The sequence below is a fragment of the Agelaius phoeniceus genome, chromosome 9, assembly GCF_051311805.1.
Source record: "Agelaius phoeniceus isolate bAgePho1 chromosome 9, bAgePho1.hap1, whole genome shotgun sequence".
NCBI classification, from domain to species: domain Eukaryota; kingdom Metazoa; phylum Chordata; class Aves; order Passeriformes; family Icteridae; genus Agelaius; species Agelaius phoeniceus.
The window spans coordinates 35,192,550-35,212,920 of NC_135273.1; the positions used below are offsets into that span (position 1 = coordinate 35,192,550).

General features: G+C 41.7%; 1 protein-coding gene across 4 annotated transcripts in view; it reads left to right on the forward strand.

The window, feature by feature from the left end:
- Nucleotides 1-20,371, forward strand: part of CTNNA3 (catenin alpha 3) — a 440,676-nt gene that overhangs the window by 365,019 nt on the left and 55,286 nt on the right. For all 4 annotated transcript variants that reach the window (XM_077183545.1, XM_054637288.2, XM_077183546.1 and 1 more), the window contains one exon: nt 13,074-13,166. In XM_077183545.1, coding sequence (XP_077039660.1) covers nt 13,074-13,166 — 93 coding nt within the window. The remainder of the gene's footprint in view (nt 1-13,073; nt 13,167-20,371) is intronic.

The following is a 20,371-nucleotide window of genomic DNA, read 5'->3' on the forward strand; positions in this document are numbered from 1 at the left end:
CTGGTGCCCTGGATGTGTGGGAGTGTGGAGCTCAGTCTGGCTGCTCAGAGGGAACCAATAAAACATCTGCTTGTCACCTTGGTAAGTGGAGCCAGAAGCAGAACTTCCCCAGATTTGAAGCACAGCAACATCAGTGGAATTAATTTACCAATGCTGGGGTTTGCAGCTAATCACTTATTGCTGAAATGGAGCCAGTCCCCAAGAGAGATGAAGTCTGAAATTCTGTCTGCCTAAACTTAGGCTTTTCTTGGTGGTTCCATTCCATTAATACAGCCTTAAACCTTGCATCTTCCAGCTTCCTCCATCTCAGACTGGGCTGCTTGATTTGCTCATGCAGTTTACAGGAAACTCACAGGTCAGAAATGAGGTGACTCACCCTGGTTGTCCTTTAACTGCAGAAAGGGAGTTATTTTTTCCTGAATGAAAAGATCATCCTGTCTGATAGTGTTGCTGCTATATTGTTGGTCTTGTTTCCATGTTTGGGTTATTAAATAGCATATTAAATTGCACCATGAATTTGTAGGACATACTAAATTTATAACTCACAGGACTATTTTCTCCCTCTAAAATTCTCACATTTCTCACCTGGTAGAGTAAAATTAATATGAAATTTTAGGTTGTGTTTAGTTCATTAGTAAAAAGCTTCTTTTTCTCCTGATATTTTTCTTCCAGAAAGCTCAGGAGGAAGTACTACGTGCAGCCTGGCTCTTTAGAGATGGCATGGTTCAGTCCTACTCAGCCAGTGGGACTGCCAGATAGCTCAGGGCTTTGGCAGGCAGCCTTTACCTGGCAGAGCTTGGGCTGAGGCTGTGATACATTTCCGCTCCTTTTTTGTTTATTCTTGGCTATGTTGATGAGCTCTGAGATTTATCTACTGCCTGGGGAAGAAAAAAGGTTGAGCAGTATTAATTGCTAAAAACTACCATCCTCCACAAAGAGAAGGCAAGAGGAACGATTGAAATTCCTGTCAGGGACCATTCAGCAGCCCACACAAGCAGCTTACCACAAAGATGTAGCACAGCATTCTTTGAGGACTCGTGGTGCTGCATCACAGGCATAGCTGTGTGTGCATTGTCCTGCCTCACACAGTGGTGTTTCTTTTTATCCTCTTCATTTCTTTTCCTTCCCCTTCTTTTTTCATTTCTTTTTCATTTTCTCTCCTTTTACCTTACAGTTTGTCTTGTGTTGTTTATATGCAGATTCTCTTCTCATGCCTCATGCTAAGATAGTGTTTACTAGTAAAACTTTTACTTAGTAAAAGACAACTACAAAGAATTGTCTTTTGTGAAGCCCTGGCCTCCCCACAGGGTGCCAGTCTTTTTGGAAAAGGGTAACTAATGCATAAATTCTGATTTTTATCTGACCTAAAATAAATGCAGCAATCAAAACTCTAAAGATACTGACCTAACTCTATCAATACTGTCTCCTGTGCAGCTCAGGATTAACTTGAAATAATTCCCAGTGTTCATTTGTCTGACCTGTTCTTAGAGATATCCACAGCTGGCAACTGGAGGGTGCCTTCAAGCAGTCAATCCCAGTCCATTCCCTTTAGAAAGTTCATCCTTAAATCCACCCCATACATCTCCTTATGGCACCTTAAAGCACTTCATGGCCATCAGGATGGGTGATCTCCTTCTGCTTATTTCCTGTACACCTGAAGTTTGGGTTTCTTTTGGTTTTTTTCCACGTCGTGCTGATGCTTGTAGGGTCCTGCTCTCTCTCCAGTGTGTCCTTCCTCTGGGAAGTGCAGTGCCCAGCACTCGATACAGTACCTGCAGTGGAGGCTCAGGTCTCAGTTGAAGGGGGGACACGTTTCAGAAGATTTGCTGTCCTTGTGTCTGCAGGTACTTACAAAAGTCTGGTTGCCCTTGTTCTCAGGAATGTGATGCTGCTGCGTCCTCTTTAGCCTGTGCTCCCCTGTAATTCTTTTCTAGTGCTTTTCTAGCAAGTATGTTTCATGTGTGTTTTTCTCTTTGCATCAAAAAGAAACTACCCATATTCTGTTCTGTTGTACATTTTTAAAAATCTATTGCTGTGGGATAAAAATATTTCTATTCATGCCAGTTACTGATTAAATTTATGCTTATGGTTAATTTGTGTTTAGATTTATTAGTTCTTTGCTGTTCACTTACTGTTCAAGTCAGATAATACTGGAGATGTCTGAAAGACTAATTTCAGCCCATGCAACCAAGCAAGGTTTTACTGAGTTACAGTTGGTTGCAGTAATTCAGCTTTGTAAGTACCATAGTTAAAAATGAGAGAAGTAGGGGTTTATGTCCCAAAATGAATAGTGAGAACCTCCAAAATTCCCTAGTTGTTCAAGCAAGTGCACTCTGATTTATTGCAGCTGCAATGACCAGAGCATTAGGAATTGTGACGTGTGAAAAAAACCCCAGATGTGTTAGTCCTACTTAGCCCAGGGAACAGAGAACCAAAGGGGAGAGCAGAGAAAGTGGGATAGCTGTTTTCACTGATGTAAAATGTTGTTGCACAGGACTGGAGAAAAGCTCTGTTATGTATTCATAATGGATAGAAACAGAATAAACTCTGATTACAAGGGGAAGATTCAGTTTGGACATAATGAAAACCAAATTTCATACATAAGATTTTGGTGAATTTTCATGTATATTAAGGCTCTTGTGTTTGACTTTGTGCCAGTTTTATATCTGTCAGTCTGTTAGCAGATGACAGAGTTGTGTTGAGTCTCTCCTGTTTCACTGGCCAGAAGAGGCTGTCAAAGCTGCATATTGTGAAAAATGTGCAAAGTACTGATCTGAATAACTTTCTCATTTGATGTCTTAGAGGGGAGGATTCTGACTTTCACAGAACTTGTTCACAAAACCTTCCCAGATGGAAGAAGTAATTTCACATACAAACAGGAATTTTAGCATCTACAAAAATTCTGAGAAAATTATGTAATAACTAATTTGTTCAGAAGCTAGACCCAAACTAGTGTTCTTTGAGGGGCAGCTGTGGGGGATTGTGTGTGTTTAATTCTGCTTTGCTTGGAGAGCCTGCTTGGTAATGAAGGCTCTCAGCTTCCCAAAGCAGAATGAAATTAGTGATTTGGGACATAGGAAGGCTGGTTTGCACAGTGATGGCCTTAATGGGTTCCTTAATTCCATGTCAGCTGGCACTGATCATTCACCTGGACATTATTGGTTACTGAATGGCTGAGGGTGGGTGGATGTGTGTTCTGGGCCTCTGAAGCCTCTTGAGAATTAAAAGCAGGAATGAAAGCAATGGATACAGAATTCATGGCTGGGGTGGTTTTATTTCCATTGTCTGAGTGTCTGGGTGGAATAGCTTCTAAACCTGAACTTTGTGCTTAACAATTGTCAAGTTCTGGGTGGGAATGTGTGGGAAGGATGACAGCAGTGGTACCTGCACTTTGAGAAGCAGACTGTGCATTACAGTGTGCATTCTCAGTGAGGCATGGCTTTGTGATGGACAGGCTTACTCTGTGTGTCTTTTCTGAAGATGATCTGTTTTACTTGAGCTCAGGGGGTCGTTGGGACTGAAGAGGCTTGAGCAGGTGTTGAGGTTGTAGTTAGTAATTTCATCTATTTCAGTTTGAGAAATGCACTTATCATTGGCAACCTTTTGCTGAGGAATATATTGATCTATCCAAGGGAATTTTTTTAGTGTGATCATTTAGAATAATTCATGTAACAGAAACAGCTTGATTTGGCATGTTAGAGATCTTTGCTGAGGGGGCCACCATTGCTCAGGCTTTCTTCATCTGATAAACCTCCATTTCTTGTGGATTTCTGAATTGTCTTGTCCTTTCTGAGCCCTGAAATGTTTTTAACACAGTCAAAATGAGATATTCACTGCACTTTTTGACTTTTAATATATTGATGCATTCCTAAAGCAGTTTCTTTCCTGTATTTCATCTGCCTGGAAACAATGGTTTTGTTTTGGCTTTGGTATATACTCTCCTCCACAAAAGTTGGAGGCTTCTGGAGAGGAAAGGGAGATTCTGCAGGAAGGCAGACTCTATTACATGGTTTTAAAGTATAATTTCAGCCCTCTGGTTCTCAGAAGTGGATTATCTTGCCACACCTCACTCCATCCCAGGATGGTGTGTGTTGCTGCCAAGGAGCACTGTTGGCTGTTCCCAGTGTTCTTTGTGCCAAGAGCCCAAGGTCCTTTTCAGCTGGTCTGCTCCAGGCAGCCCCTGTTTGCAGCTGCTGCCTTCCTAGGTGCCATATTTGCATTTTCCCTGGGTGAGTTTTAGAAGGTTGCTGTCAGCCCGTTCCTGCAGAGTGCATCAGTCCAGCTGGGTGCAGCCCTGCTGCTGGGCCCAGTCAGGTCCCTGCTGGTGTCCCATGGAAATGTGTTGGCTGTAGCTCCAGCAGCTCCAGGGCCTGGCAGGGATGTCCTGCAGCCCTGGCCCTCAGACACACACCTGGGATGCTCCTGTTGTTCCCAGCTCAGCAGAGCCTGGGCAGCACTGCCCTGTGACAGCCTAAGGCAATGGCCCAGCTTGGCTCCAGCACCTGGGAGATGGGTGAAGAGCCTTCCTCTTCAGTGACAGTCAGGCTGTGACCCTCCAGGGACTGATGGGAGGGTGAGCAGCCTGTACCTGGCCAGTTTGTTCCTCTGGCCTGTATTAAAAATGGGAACCATTTTGAATTTTCACAGAGCAAAATGCAGGCACCTCTCTGGTAGCCTTTGAGGTTAGCCAGGCTGACAATAAAGATGTTTTTGTTTATCTTTCATACATACAGTTGAGAGAGAGAGAAAACAAGGTCTAATCTCATTTTCAAAGGTTGAGGTGATGTTAGAAATCTGTTTCAAACACAGTTAGAAGCTGCTTATATATAAACCCATATATAATTTGCTTTATGAAGATTACTAGCAAAAGAACAATGACTTAATTTGTCACAGACATGTTTTATGAAAAATCCTTTCCTTAGGATTTTTCCTCCTGAGAAGCTGAGAGGCCTCAGGAACAAAACATAACCAATGGTTATCTGCTGCTGTGGAATGCAACAGGGGGATCTGTGATTGGTCTCATGTGGTTGTTTCTAATGAATGGCCAATCACAGTCCAGCTGTCTGGACTGTCTCAGTCAGTCACAAGTCTTTGTTATTCATTCCATTCCTTTTCTATTCTTAGCCAGCCTTCTGATGAAATCCTTTCTTCTATTCATTTAGTATAGTTTTAATATAATATATATCATAAAATAATAAATCAAGCCTTCTGAAACATGGAGTAAAAATTCTTGTCTCTTCCCTCATCCTGGGACCCCTGCAAGCACCACCACAATAATTCATTTTTCACAATCCATTTTTAAACAGCTTAGCAAGTATTTCCATTATAAATGAAATGTCTTAATTAGCTTCCCACTAGATGGAGCAAATGTATGTCAACCCAGCAGAGGAAACAGGGAATACATTTTAGATAGCTGAAGAACAAATCACTTTACTGTTCTATTCTTGTTAATTATTAGTTTTCTGAGTTTAAAATGGAAGCTTCTAAGCCATATGGTGATTTTTCTTACTTATTAAACATAAGCAAAGGCTGTGCTTTGTGTGAAGCTGTGTATCAGTTGTCATGGTTCTCTTGGAATCAAGGCAGGGGCTTGGGTTACAGCAGAGTTGTGTGATTGTAATACCTATGTTTGATCTTATTTTATTTGTAGGGATTTGAAAGTCTTCTTTAAAAGTTATACCCAAAAAAGTGCTTCCTTGAAATAAAATAACTGGAAAAAAGTAAAGAAGCTTCCAGGTTCCTAAGTGACTCCTCAGGTAACCTAGTGAAGGATTTGCAGCCCTGAAATCTGAGCATCCTTTCTGGTCATGCTGTAGGTTTATACAGCTGTCACCTGCAGCTTTGGAGAGGGGCTCATGGCAGAGCCTGCCAAGGGTCACAGAGGCAGCAGGCAACTTCCACTGGGTGCTGCTCTCCTGACACTGCTCTGGGAGCCCACGGGCTTTGGGATCATTGCTGACACTGCTCTGGGAGCCCACGGGCTTTGGGATCATTGCTGACCCTGCTCTGGGAGCCCACGGGCTTTGGGATCATTGCTGACACTGCTCTGGGAGCCCACAGGGTTGGGGATCATTGCTGACATTGCTCTGGGAGCCCACGGGCTTTGGGATCATTGCTGACACTGCTCTGGGAGCCCACGGGCTTTGGGATCATTGCTGACACTGCTCTGGGAGCCCACGGGCTTTGGGATCATTGCTGACACTGCTCTGGGAGCCCACAGGGATTGGGATCATTGCTGACACTGCTCTGGGAGCCCATGGGCTTTGGGATCATTGCTGACACTGCTCTGGGAGCCCACAGGGATTGGGATCATTGCTGACACTGCTCTGGGAGCCCACGGGCTTTGGGATCATTGCTGACACTGCTCTGGGAGCCCACGGGCTTTGGGATCATTGCTGACCCTGCTCTGGGAGCCCATGGGCTTTGGGATCATTGCTGACACTGCTCGGGGAGCCCATGGGGTTTGGGATCATTGCTGACACTGCTCTGGGAGCCCATGGGCTTTGGGATCATTGCTGACACTGCTCTGGGAGCCCACGGGCTTTGGGGTCATTGCTGACACTGCTCTGGGAGCCCACAGGGATTGGGATCATTGCTGACACTGCTCTGGGAGCCCATGGGCTTTGGGATCATTGCTGACACTGCTCTGGGAGCCCATGGGCTTTGGGGTCACTGCTGATGGGCTGAACCAGTTGCCACCTGGCTAAAGTGGCCAATAGCTGCCTGTGTCCCCAACAGCCCAGACTGGCTCGCCAATGGCCCAGACTGGCTGAGTTATAGAATTACTACATTTGTAATTAGTCACAGAATTATAATTAGGATTATTTATAACCATGAGGCCTCCAGGCCAGCTGTTAGCCACCACAGTTTGTACATGTCGCTCTGCTTGTACCTTTGGACCCTTTTGGCTACAATACCATTACTAGATGAGATTTTCAGGCAGCTGTCAAGTTTCCCCCAACTTTTTCGAGTTAAAGATGTGTGCAGAGCTTTTTGCAGCATAACTAGGTCAGTATTTCCTGGAGTAAATCTCTCTTTGAATTGCTGTAGGCATTATGTGAGAGTGGCATACATACAAAGTACTGTCGGGGAAAGGAAAGAGGAAGCAATGAAAATAGGGCTGAAATGCACGTTCCCAGCACAAAAATGTAGCTTAGGATAGGAAACAGGTGCTAAAACTCTGTATGCCAATTTCCTTAGATGTGCCAACTTCACAGTTTTTCTTTAAAAGGATTTTCCGAGGGAAGTACTCAGAATTTGCACTTCAAACTTTTCAGTTATGCTCTGCAGCTCAGATCCTCCCTGTGTCCTGGCTGCTTGTTGGGAAGATGGTTATCCTCATGTGTGCCCAGTGAGACCTGGAAGCACATGGAGTCAGGCTGTTGATCTGCCTTGCTGTCTCCAATGGTGATTAATGTTAGCTTTTTTGATCTTAATCTCCTGGAGCAGAATGTTCTGAGATGACTTGTGGAACAAGCAAACAAAACCTCCAAGCATCCAGTAACAATGCGGCAACTTTTGCCCCATGCTGTGGGTTCACACCATTTCTGACATTTAAAACATGTACTCTTTATCCTGTAACATCTTTTATTATTGAAAATAGTTTCACCTTTCAGTGTCCACTTATTCTCATAATTAAATTCTTCGTTTTCACCAAAGTTTATATTTTCACCAATTTTAACGGGAATTCAACTTTAATATCTAAAAAAGAGTTTTGCAGAATTTCCTCTGTTAGTAACCAGAAACGTTTAGTACCTACATTTGAAAATGAAAATGTGTACAGGCTGTGGCAGGATAATGATTTTACTATTGTTTGATGACAAATTCCTTGCCAGTGCTTGGTGACATTACTGCTATCAAAGACAGAATTCTGCTCTCTGGCTTAATTAGCATTTGTTGTTTTTTTGTTAAAAATATCCCCAATAATGTGTTATGCTAAAGATACCATTTTAAGGGAGCTGCTAAGAATAGATTTCAAGAATAGGCAGGTGATCATCTTTAACAGAGGGGATGGTATTTACCATAGTATTGATATGTCACAATATTGACAGATTAAGAATGTATTATTTTAATTTGACTTTTATGATGTAGGGTTTATTGTTCTCAACACTCAACTGCTTTTAGCAAAAACTTGGTAAGCACTGTAAATGATTAGATAGCAACAATTATGTAAGGCTCTTACTCAGCTGCTCAGAAAAGATAAACAATGCTTGTGGTTTCTTGTTCTCTTTCTGGTGCATCAAAACTCTTGCTCTGGCAGTGTGTCATCTGGCAGAATTAAGTGTGAGATAATGGTTGTGTTGTGACTAATACACAGAAATATCACTCAGTAGCTAAAAATTTGCAGAGTATGATATGTTTGCATTTGTGACACGTGTACTGTGGTTTGTTACACTGAGTGACATGCAGCCTGACAGGATGAGATGCTCAAAATCTGGGCGTTAGGCAAATGTCCACAGTAGAATAGATAATCTCTGTAAACCATTGTGTGCTCACTGAAGGACATAATAGACAAACTCTCATCCTCCTGGACTGCATGCAAGCATTTCTGCTGCTGCTGTGGGATTTACATAGCACAAATAACTGCATTTGCAGTGATAAAATAAAGACATCACTTACCAGCTTAGCTCCTGTTAAGGTGTTAGTCTGCTCTGCATTTTAGTATTGATCTGTGGAAAAGAATGACTGATGGGACTGTTGAAACCAAGATAAAGCAGAAGAGCATATAATGACAGTGTGAAGGTCAGCATTTAATTGAATGTTAGATAAGAGGAGATAGCTTCCTTTCACACTATGATGCCTGTTTGTCCATTTACATTGTGTTTTTTGAGATTTTAGACCTGGCTCTGCATTATGTTCTAGCAGCTGAAACCTTTTATTGGCAAGATTGACAGTTCCATGGGTTGTATGTGACCTTTGCAAGCAAATGATATAAATAAAGTTCTTTGGATAATCACTTTTGTGGGGGTTTTCATAAAAAACTTTGTGTGGGAGAAGATGCTGTGAAACAATTTAGTCAAACAAATTGTTCTACAAAGCTTGGATTAAAAAACAGAGAAATCAAAAAGCCCATTTCCAACCAGTTTAGAAAAACTGGCAGAGATCTAAAGATGAGGGGCAAGCCCTTGGTTTTATTAATTATTCTCTTTAAAATCCTCATGGAAAAGCAAATTAAAAGGTTTGTCATCAGAGAGTGGTTTTCATTTCATAGATGAAAAGGTAATTCATATCCTGAAATCACCTGGGTGCAATAGTAATGACTTGCTGTTGTGGCTTGGAGTTGAGTACCAGCAAGATGTCAAATTTATCAATATTAGACTTTGCTATAAATATGACTTTGAGTCCTCAGCCTGAGTCTTCAGTAGCATACCCACTGAGAATGCAGATTTATTACAATCATTGAAATGTGAGAAGGAGTACATGCTACTTGTGTAGCTTGTCAGCCACAGTAATGGAATTACAGCCTAGAATGGATGTGTAGGAATGTACTTGAATGTGTCTTTGTCAGGATCACCAAAGGTTTTTCATAAAGGACTGAAATCTCTTGCAGCCCTGGGCCAGGTGTCCTGCCCACCCTTGTATCTCACTTCTGCTGCCAGCTGCTCCATCACCTTGTTTGTAGTGTAGGCTGCTCAGATGTCATCTTGGAATGAATTTCTCCCCTCCTCCAGCACTTCCAAGGGAGACTATTCAAGAGTTCTGCTCCTGTAGCCTCTGGAAACCTAATTTTTCTCTGTTCAAATTTGTTTCTAAACTCCATTTACCACTGTGTTACAGGAGTCTGTAGGTTGTTGCTGACTGGAGTCTTGTGCTTCATTTTACCCCTCAGCATTCTTCCTTACATTTATTGGAAATTCCACGCTTTGTATGTCTCACAGTGAATTTGCCATTTATGTCTTGTATTCATTGTGTCACTGGGTACAGTACTCAGATCTCTCCCTCTTCTGTCACTTGCAGTTGATAAGATGCCTGATAGGAGTCTTAAACAATACTCTCTGCTTCCTTCCATGCTTCTCACTCCAGTCCTCCAGCTGTGCTATTCTCCCTGTGCACAATTTCTGTTTATTGATGCTAGCACACTATTTTGTGTTGCAGGCCTTCGTGTTCATGCCAATTTAACCATGCAGTCATCAGGCATCCTTTTGAATGGCCATGTGTTGGCACATGGAATATTCATATAAGCAGATACAGGTGTGTCTCAGGTATTTAATGAACAGTGGATCATGAGAGCAACATGAAAAAAATCACAGATTTTGCTTTGAGTTGCATAAAAGAACTTCCAAGGAGAGAAAACAATTAACTGCTTCTGTGGTTCTCATTATTACAGTGGGGAGTTTTTTCAGTTTTTGATGTGTCTGAAAATGACAGTAGTTTATGGTTTGTGATTTAAGGTTTGGTAAATCAACAGCTTCCCTCTGCTTGAAATGTCCTTAGCCTTTAATAACTGGAGAGGCTTGTTTTGTTTTTCTGAATTCTGTGGTACCAACAGTCCAAGACGTGGCAGATATGTGGGCTTTGGAGAGAGTGACTTGGGAAGAGCTCGATGGCAGTGCAGTCCTCTGGCTGGGAGAGCAGGCTTTGTGCAGGAAACTCCTCAGCCCAGCCACAAACAGGGTTTGCTGACAGGAAAAGGGCATAGGCAATTTAAAACCAACAAAGTTTCTGTCAGCATTTAGCCCACGAGGGGTTCGGGTGAGCAGCACTTAGACCCTGAGTCAATGTTCTGTGTATGATAAAGAATTGGAGAGGGAATCCCTGTGCCAGTGCAGCTGGAAGGAGATCTCTGCTCTATGATTTGCAGTTTGTAAAGTGCCAGATCAGATTAATACAGTGATGATTTCATCTTTGGAGATGGCCATTGAGAGGTGTCTTCTCCTACTGTCCTTTTGCTGACCTCTTTGCTAATATTTCCATGTGGAGGCTGGTAACATTTCCATAACTTGACTTCACAGAAAAACGGTGTCAGTGGAATTCTACAAAATTCTCTTGATGGCCCTAAAATAACCATTTTGTAAATATATACAGTTTGTTGTGGGGTAACAATGGCATGAAGTTCTTAAACACATTACCTAAAATTCACCTATGTATAATGTGACTGTCTTAAAGATATTAACTATTCTGCTCTGTCACAACATCTTTAATTCCATGTTTCATAGAAGAAGGAAACCCTGTATTGGAAGTGTGGCATTCTCAGGTACTTGTTCACCCAGGGAGAAATGGTGCTCTGCTCCATGAATCCAGCTTTATGATCACTGGGGGAAAAAATTACAAACTAGTTTTATTGAAACCCAAGAATTGCAATGTGGTATTTAAAATTGTAATTGTAACCCAAGTATAGTTTAAATTTAAAAGGAATTATTTTTTCTGTAAACTTAATCAAGGCTCTTACCTGCCTGAGGGAATCAGGGCAATCCTGAGAAGCTGAAGTTACTGTGTTTTAATATCCTTTGGTATTGGCCCTCTAATAAGAGTGTCTCTTAGTGTTTCAATTAAAGGGAGTTTGTGATAGTTTTTTTTATTGTGGGGATATCCATCACCACCAAAATTTCATTTTGCTTCCATGCTGCAGCTTTTTCCAACAACTTTTGTATGGTAGCCTTTGGCTACTGTGGAATTCTTACTAGGTCTAATTCCAGCATTAAAACTGAGACTTCAGAACAGTGTTAGTCTTTGCCTGAAAATAAGATGCTCCTTTCCCCACTTCGGCAGTGTAGCTTTATGCTTATCTTTGTGCCAGAAATTGATTGCCTGTTTTCTTGAGGAAGTTTAGCTGCATTTGTCACCCCCAGCATTCTATTTCTGCCAACTTGTGCACCAACACGGAGTTATTTCTTGCAGTGTTATCTCATAGAAATGATGATTTTCATTAGTGAGTGAAATTGTCTGTGTGCTGCTGAAGCAGTGGAGTGCTATTTGAGCCTTGTTTCAAGGCTGCTCTTGAGCTCTGTGGTTTATGTACCACCCTCTGACCACAGAGGTTCTTTCCCAAAGGACACAGATGCACGCAGGTGGATTTACTCAGGTTAGTGCAGTGCCATTACAGTGCCATGGACCTAGAAATAAATGACAGAACCCTGCAGTGTCCCTCTTAACAGATCTTCTTTGTATATGCCTTGAGAGTAAAAACATGAAGGTGAGAATATACAGCAATTCTGGATTAAAAATTATATTCGACTTGATTGAAAATTGGGTAAAAGTAATGGATGGGTTTCTTTCTGCCTGTCTTTTTCTAAGGTTATCTGATAGTCCTGGTCTTGACATGTTTCTCTTGCAATGTCAGGCTTTTGGGGGACTCATAACATCAGGATTTCCCTCTAATTGGAACTCTGGATGTCAAGGTGGTGGTAGATCTGTCACGAGCTTTGTAGAGCTTGGTTCTGTGTATTTTTGCTTTTTATTTTTGTGAATTTACTTGATAAAGGAAAGTTTCTTGAGTGCCCTATTGCATTGGCAGGAGCAATAGTATTTTTTAAGGGGTTCGTAATCCCAAAAACCTTGTATGCTTCATTGTGCAGTTTTGCTGATAGAAGAAACTTACTTTTAATGTTTTATATAGTATCCTTTATAAAGTCATGTTCAGCGTGGGTGTTTTGCTATGTTATTTATTATAAAATTCAGAACTTCTGCATGAAAACCCTTTTCTTTTAATAATATTTTGGTAAAAGGGAAGCAGTAAATAAACCTGAAGATCTGGATTATATAGAAAATTTCTTGTCGTAAATGAAACAGAATCACAGAATCAACTGGCAGTTCGTGTGACTAGAAGGAACAGGCAGTGGCATATTAAATAATGCCACGTATAAAAATAGCAAGTTAAGGACGCTTATTTTTTCTGGTTGCGCAGGAACTTGTGCTGCTCAGTAGAGCTGGTAAGTGACACACTCACAATCCGTTCTTGTCATGTAAAGGTTTCTTGTGAGACACCTTTGCTAGCAGCCCCAGCACCAGTTTAAACACAGAGTTTGGTAAGGGCTCCAACGGGGCTGCTTGGTGTTTGTCAGACCTTACCTCAGACCAAAGAGGAGATGTTTGACATGAGCACTGGGCATTAACCCTTTGCTGCCTTTCCCCAGACGCCCGAGGAGCTGGAGGACGTGTCTGACCTGGAGGAGGAGCAGGACGCGCGCAGCCGAACCAGCGTCCAGACCGAGGGCAAGACGGACCGGGTACGTGGGGCCAGGGCTGGAGGAGCTCTGGGAGCAGGGAAATGCTGCTGTGCTCTCTGCCTGGGAAGTCACTTCACAGTTGGAGGGCTCTTGCTGGCAAAACACAAGTAGTAGTTTGTAGATTCTTAGTATCAAAATGTAATAAGATCCACTAAAGCTTTCAAAGATCACATGTTCATGCATGGCCGTCTACTTCTCAGCTAAACCAGAGTACTTCTTTAAAGGGAATGCTTCTCTTTGAAAAGAAAACTAAATAACACATACTTGGGAGGGCACAAAGCAAGAAGTAGATGCTGAAGACTGGCAGGTGGGGAGCTGGCTGTCAGCAATCAGATGCACAGACTGGTGCTTTGGGGAGATGTCTCTGGGATGTGCTTCTCCTTGTGAGGTGGAAGGGACTGTTACAGTTAATACAGCTAAAACCCCTAGTACTTTAACATTAGAGTATGGGCATTTCTGGTTTTCCCCCATTTCTCCCTAAAATAATACAGCTACTGTAAATGTTCCTTTTTGTGGCATCTAGATAGAGGTCATGGCTTAAAGCCCAATTCTATAGTTTAGGAACAATTTTCCTAGATTTCAGGTCCTGCTATTGGGCCTATAAATGGCACATCACCCCCTGAAAGCAGTGGAAAATCATAGCTTTGACTAAATTATATACATATGCACTCAGGCTGGAGTACCATATTGACAGACACCTGCACACTTTTTTTAAAAAAAAGATGTCTTAACAAATCTTTTTGCTGCTGCAGCAGTAAACAAGAACAGTGATTTTAGGCCTCTTTGTTTGGAGTGCTCTTTGATATTGATATTTGAAGATTTATACCCAGAAGCTGCTTAGCAATATGAGGGATGTGTGTGGGGAAGATAGATGTTAAGCTTTGGGCAGTGTGTGGTTTTGTGGGGTGCAGCAGCTTTGTGTCCTGTTGGAAGGCTGTTGTGTGCAGTGTTGACACCAGGAATGACTGTGTTCCAGAAGTCCTTTGGCAAGATTGCAGAGCAGCCTTTTTTCCTCCTTGAGTTCTTTCTCTTGGGCATTTCAGCTATAATAATTTGGTTTTATTTATACATATCTGGCTCCATATTCATTCTGCATAGGAGCACTCTTGATTCTTCTTGCTTTGTCAAGAGTGTTGTAATTTCTTCCATGTCACATCTCTCACTGCTCCAATGGGGAGCTGAAGCCTTTTTTCTTTGTTTTTATCACAACATATAAAACCAGATGTGATGTGTGTATGCCACTTGTAACAAAGGCTACATCTTAACTAGCAAATCTTGTTTCCCTTATGTATGAAAAAGTCATGTATTATTAATCACACCTTCAGACTCTATCTCCATAAAGAGAGAGAGCAGAAATTAGGGGTGAGATAGTAAGACTGAGATTTGACCTCATATTGATCTTCCTCACTCATCTTGCAAATGTTACTCCATTGTTCTTTTCCCTCAGATAATTTCCTATTTCTGAGATGAATATAATAGTGCCTGTGGCACCATCCCATGCTGGGGGATACAGGTCAGCGTGGGCAGTGTGCTGTGAGATCTCTGGGTACTTCAACTGGATAAAAATACTGATGATTATTTGTAGGGTGCTTTTACATCCTTGAAGAAGAGGCTCCTTAGGATCAATCCCTTACTACTATAGGAACAGGCACTGCTCATGGATCCAAGGACTAATGCAGTTTTTCCCAGCTGAAAGTTAGCTGTTCCTCTGGTGGTTGTGTGTAATTTGTGTAGTCAGCTCTGGAAGCTTATCACAGACTTATTTATGCTGCCTTGATCAGTGTAATTCCACTGAGGGAGGTAGTGGCTTGTTATTGTGGCATTCTGTGTTGAAGAGAGGGATGAGTAAGATTTTGCCCAGTTAATTTTCAGCTTAGAGGACAATGTACATGTTAATGATCAGGAAAAATTACTTAAAGTGTTTGAAGTTACTAAATTAGTGATAAGAACAACTTAGCTTAATTTCAAAGTTGCTGCTGCAGGTTAAGGTGATCATATTGAGGAAGAGGCAAAATGTTTTACCTCACAACTTAATCCACTTAAGGGTGGCAAGAGCAGAACTCTTTCAGGCAGCCACACACCCACATCTTGTGTGTCAGAGTTCTGCATACAGAACTTTTTTTACAGAACTTCTGTGAATGCATGGACAAAAATGTCTGGGATTAAGATCATTTTTTATACAGTTTTGTTGCACACTGTGTATGTGCAACAATTCTGGGCTGAAAAAGAGTTGATACAGTGTGTTCTGTGAATGAGAAAATCCAGGCTAAATTATTTCATTGTTTTATTTGTATTGCATTTTAAATACAACGATTAATTATATAGCTCTAAAAATCTACTAAACTCTAAGAGGGAAGCCTGGATAAAACAGCAAAGACCAAGAAGAACTGTTGATACTTGCATAAAAAGTAGTTAGAAGGGAAGCTAGGTTTGCCATCAGATTAATTAGCAATTTTTATTCAAGTGGCAAATACTGTACATCTAAGTTCCTACATTTAGTGAAATGCTGACGTGCATTAACAGGAAGTGTGTGCTGTTTTGTTAATGAAAAAGCCAATTTCGGAATATTTTTAAAATTTTTATCAGAGCCCTACACAAGCATGAAATACTGGTAAGAATTCAAGCATAATGAAGATAACTACTGTAATTTTGAGTAGGTTCTATGAATAGTAATTTTGACACTTGATACATAGCAAAAGATTCCCTGTCAGGAGTCATGATCTATCAAAAGCATTTAATTTTCTTGCCAATTTTTAACCCAATTTCCGTAAAGAGATTAAGTTACTGAAATACTCAAGGTTGCAGCAGTATATTATATACTTCTACAAAGCAGAGCTGGAAAGAACCTCAAGAACTTGGCTAATCCAGCCATTTGGCCCAGGGCAGAATAAATACACTTCTTCTTGACACACACATATATATGAACAATTCTATTGCTCTCTCTACTGAGCTCATTACTGGAATTGATGGTTTATTGGAAAGTTTTTGTCCTTATACCGCATATGTTGCGATTAACATGCTAGTACTCATCTGGAATGGACACAGAGAGTGAGGTTCCCTTCTGTATGTATTTTTTTTATGTACTTGTGCATCCTTTCTCTATGGCCTCTTTTGGAGACTCCAGGCTGAATAGCTCCAGTAACCTTGATTTACTCTTCAGGGTGGAGTTTCCTGTATGTTCTTTTAGTCTCTGTCTCCTCTGGGTGCTCTGCAGCTGGTTAATGAATTGAAAAATGTGTGAAGCTGCCTGTGATCTCAGCAGCACAAGTGAGACGTTTGCACTATTTTCTGCTGTGTGCATAGTTCACAAGGAGCTTTGTATGAGGTTTGCCTTTCTGCCATGAGCACAGCCTTTTATCAACCACAAATTCCCACCCACACAGCTGCCCATGGCTGCTTCTGTCTCAGTTCTGTGTGTATGCTGGTGATTTTTCTTAGGGGTAAACTCTGTCATTGTCTCAGCTGCACTACACCCTGTGATGTTTCCAGATCTCAAGGGCACTTGGAGTTGTAAACCAGGCCTCTTCCACTGCCACTGTGCAGTGTGGACTCTTGGTTCTGTGGAAACACTGATTAATGCAGCTCCCTTCACAGCTTTTCCTGATGGATCCCTTGGCTCAGTGTGTGTTCTTGATAAGTGCTCTGCAAGCAGTTTTCTAACCAATATTACATCCACCCACTGGAGATTACATCTAGACCTCATTTCTCCAGGTGATTTGTAAGGATGACATGAGAGCCAGTGGCAAAGCTCTGGTGAAGCCCAGATTTAGGGCATGATGCTTTTTTATCTATGGGCCTATGGCCCTGGGACAAAGAGAAATTGCATTGAATATGCCATACTTGCATCATCTAAGCCAACCTTCTTAATGAAGGCTGATGCAAAAATGGCATTAAACGCTTTGTTTGCTATCTCCCAGTACTTTCACCTCTTCATCTGGTTTATCCAATTATATTGCATCTAAAAGTACAGCAGAACTGTCATGGCAGAACAAATGAGGCACTCTCTGAACTTGTTTAAGGAATGCTGCACTTCAGCAGGCTTGCTGCAATTCTTGAAACAGGGAGAAGGCAGCTGGTGACAGCAGGTAGTAAAGTATTGACAGAAACACAGCTTCTCCCCTCTGTCAGCATCACACACCCACACAGTTCATCTCTGGGGGCGAGTATTCACTTAGCTGTGAATGCTGAATATCCAACATATCTCTGTCACCTCTTCATCCAAACTCACAAACTGATTCCCTCAGTAGGAAAAGTAGCAGTAAAAGGTCGTGGACATGTCTCGCTCATTTTGACAGTCCCTTTGACTCAGTGGTGTCTCCATGAATTCACTTAGGAACACACTGGCACTCAAACAGAATCAGACTCAGGAATGGTTTAGCCTAGAATGGACCTCAGAGGTCCCCTCATGCCACAGCAGGGATGCCACTCACCAGCTCAGGGCTCAGCTCACATGTGTGGTGTATGACAGTGGTCTACAAAGTTTGTCCAAGAAAAAGCCAGTTAAAAGCCATGATTGGAGCTGTTGTGAAACAGCATGATTGAAATATATTGCTGTATTTCAAGTGATCTACAGGGGTCCTGTTCTTTTTCACCAAATGTTCAGCTGACTGCAGCAGGAGAGCAGGAACAGACCAGAGGGCTTCTTCTGGCTGCTGAGGCTCTGGTGGAATGAAAACCTCAGCTCCCAAGACAAAGTAGGGACACAAATCTGTTCTTCTGAGATCTCTGACATTTTCTTATATCTACAGTATATGGAGAGCAGGTTATTTTGTGTTCCTGCATGTAAAAGCTCTGAGAAGTTTTCCATGTGCTCATTTGGGAAGCTGGGGTTTGTTTCCTTGCAGCCTACAAAAGTGCAGAAAAACAGTGTTTTCCTCTTTTCTTCTCTATAGTTACATGACATTTTGCAGCCTACATAGCTGGAAGTGTTAAATAATTTTCAAGGGAGATTCTTTGATTTTGCTTGAATGTATTGTGCTGTTGCCTTTCTTTCCTTCCTGGTCCCTGTAAGTGGTAAGAATGGTGCTGGTGCGTGTCTGGCCTGTCACATGGTTTTAGGGGTCAGGAAAGAAAAAACATATGTCAGTCTGAGATTTTAAGAGCATAATCAAAGTTTATGTGAGAGTCAAATCCTTGGAGAGCAGCCCGAGATAAAGGTAGCAAAAGGCCAGTTCTTAGGGTTGGGATGTCATTGGCCAGCAGTGTACCAGGGAGAGAAGAATCAAAATCATCACCACTTAGTTACCCCCCCATGTGTCCTTACATGGCCTTAAAAGTTCAGTTCATTGATGGAGAACCGACTGAAACATGGAAAGGTAATGAAAGGAAACACCAGAACTGACTAAAACATGGAAGGTAATGAAAGGAAAACACCAGAACTGACTGAAACATGGAAAGGTAATGAAAGGAAACACCAGAACTGACTAAAACATGGAAGGTAATGAAAGGAAACACCAGAACTGACTGAAGCATGGAAAGGTAATGAAAGGAAACACCAGAACTGACTGAAGCATTGAAAGGTAATGAAAGGAAACACCAGAACTGACTGAAACATGGAAAGGTAATGAAAGGAAACACCAGAACTGACTGAAACATGGAAAGGTAATGAAAGGAAACACCAGAACTGACTGAAGCATGGAAAGGTAATGAAAGGAAACACCAGTCTCACAGGGTCAGTCAGGTTGCAAATGGGACAACTCAAATGATGCAAACTCCAGTGTTGGAGACTCCAGCTACCAGGGAGAAACAGCCTTCAGAAAAGTCAGGGAAATTTAAGAAAAAGTCCTTACTTTTTTTTTAATAATAGAAGGAAAGAAATATCACAGATATAACTTCTCCTCTGACCTAGTCCTAAATCTGTTACCTGCTACTGTAATAATAACATTTTGTCTTAGAAGTAGTAAAAAAATAATTTTCTCTTGCTTGACAGAATAAACCTGCACTCATGTAATAGTCATTCAATTTAGATCTTTATTTCACAATTACTGTTGTGTTGTGTATTTTCATACAGAGTTAAATCTGTGCTTAAAAGGCTCTGTATACACTTGCTTATTGGTCATGATTTTAAACCAGTATGAGGGAAAGGAGAGACAAGACAAGGTCAGAATTATAATTTCCTTTGCCCTTTGTTCCAGTGGATAATGTCTCTTCCACCTGAAGCTCATTATTGTTGGCAGATAGCAGGATACTGTATGTCACAATTCCCTCATTAAAATGCCATCTTTCTTGTGGTTTTGAGATCCAGGCCTGTGATCTTGAACTCAAAACAGTGTTGAAGCTGGGGGCTAGGAAATACCACAGACATCCACCCATCAGCAAACATTTATGAGATCATAAAAGTTCTCTTCCCTCTGTAGGGCATTTTGGGGGTTTTTTAACAACATGGGACAAATGGCCTCCAAATAGTTGTGCTTTCTAGTTCAGTGACTGTAGGGTAATTCTGACCACTGTCAGATGGTTCCTTCCACCCTTAACCATTCTGTGATTCTGTGTGTGACTGCAATTACAGGTACATGCTGGGAAACCTGTAATTTTCAGTAATTTGTCTAAGTGAGAAAGCTAACCCTGTGACAGTGCTTCTAGCATAAATAAAATCTCTGAAAACACATGGCTTGGAAAACATACACATTATGTATGGAACTGATTGCCCATTTTATTAATTAGAAGCAATTCATCCATTGCCTTAACTTTCCATTTTACTGGTGGTAGACAATGTTTTCTAAACAAGAATAAGTCACAAAATATTTATTGTGTAATTATAGAGTAATGACAGTGTGTTAATAATTGCTGTGTGTAGGTGTGGGTTCCTGGCAGCCTGAAGGGAAGGTGTGAGATAAGCAGCATGGCAGCAGAGCCACCAGGACCAGTGTGGCCCCTCTCTCTGGGGTAGGAGGGATGATGGAGGGCCAGGATCTTCATGTGGCCGTGTAATATCCCCACCCCTGGCTGCTCCCTGGCCTGGTTCTGACACAGGAGGGGTGTCTGACCCGTGACTGCAGCAGGCTGTTCATCTTGCTCATGGAGAGCATTAAGCAAAGACGTTTCTCTGACCGTGCCACATTTTTAGAGGCTTTCGGTAATCTTGTGCACATCCTGATTTCTGTCTCCTGTTTGTCTTCTGCAAAGACAGAAGATGCATATTTGAACAATTAAATATTTTTCAGTTCCTAGAATGATAATATAGAACCTTCTCAGAAGAGAGAAGA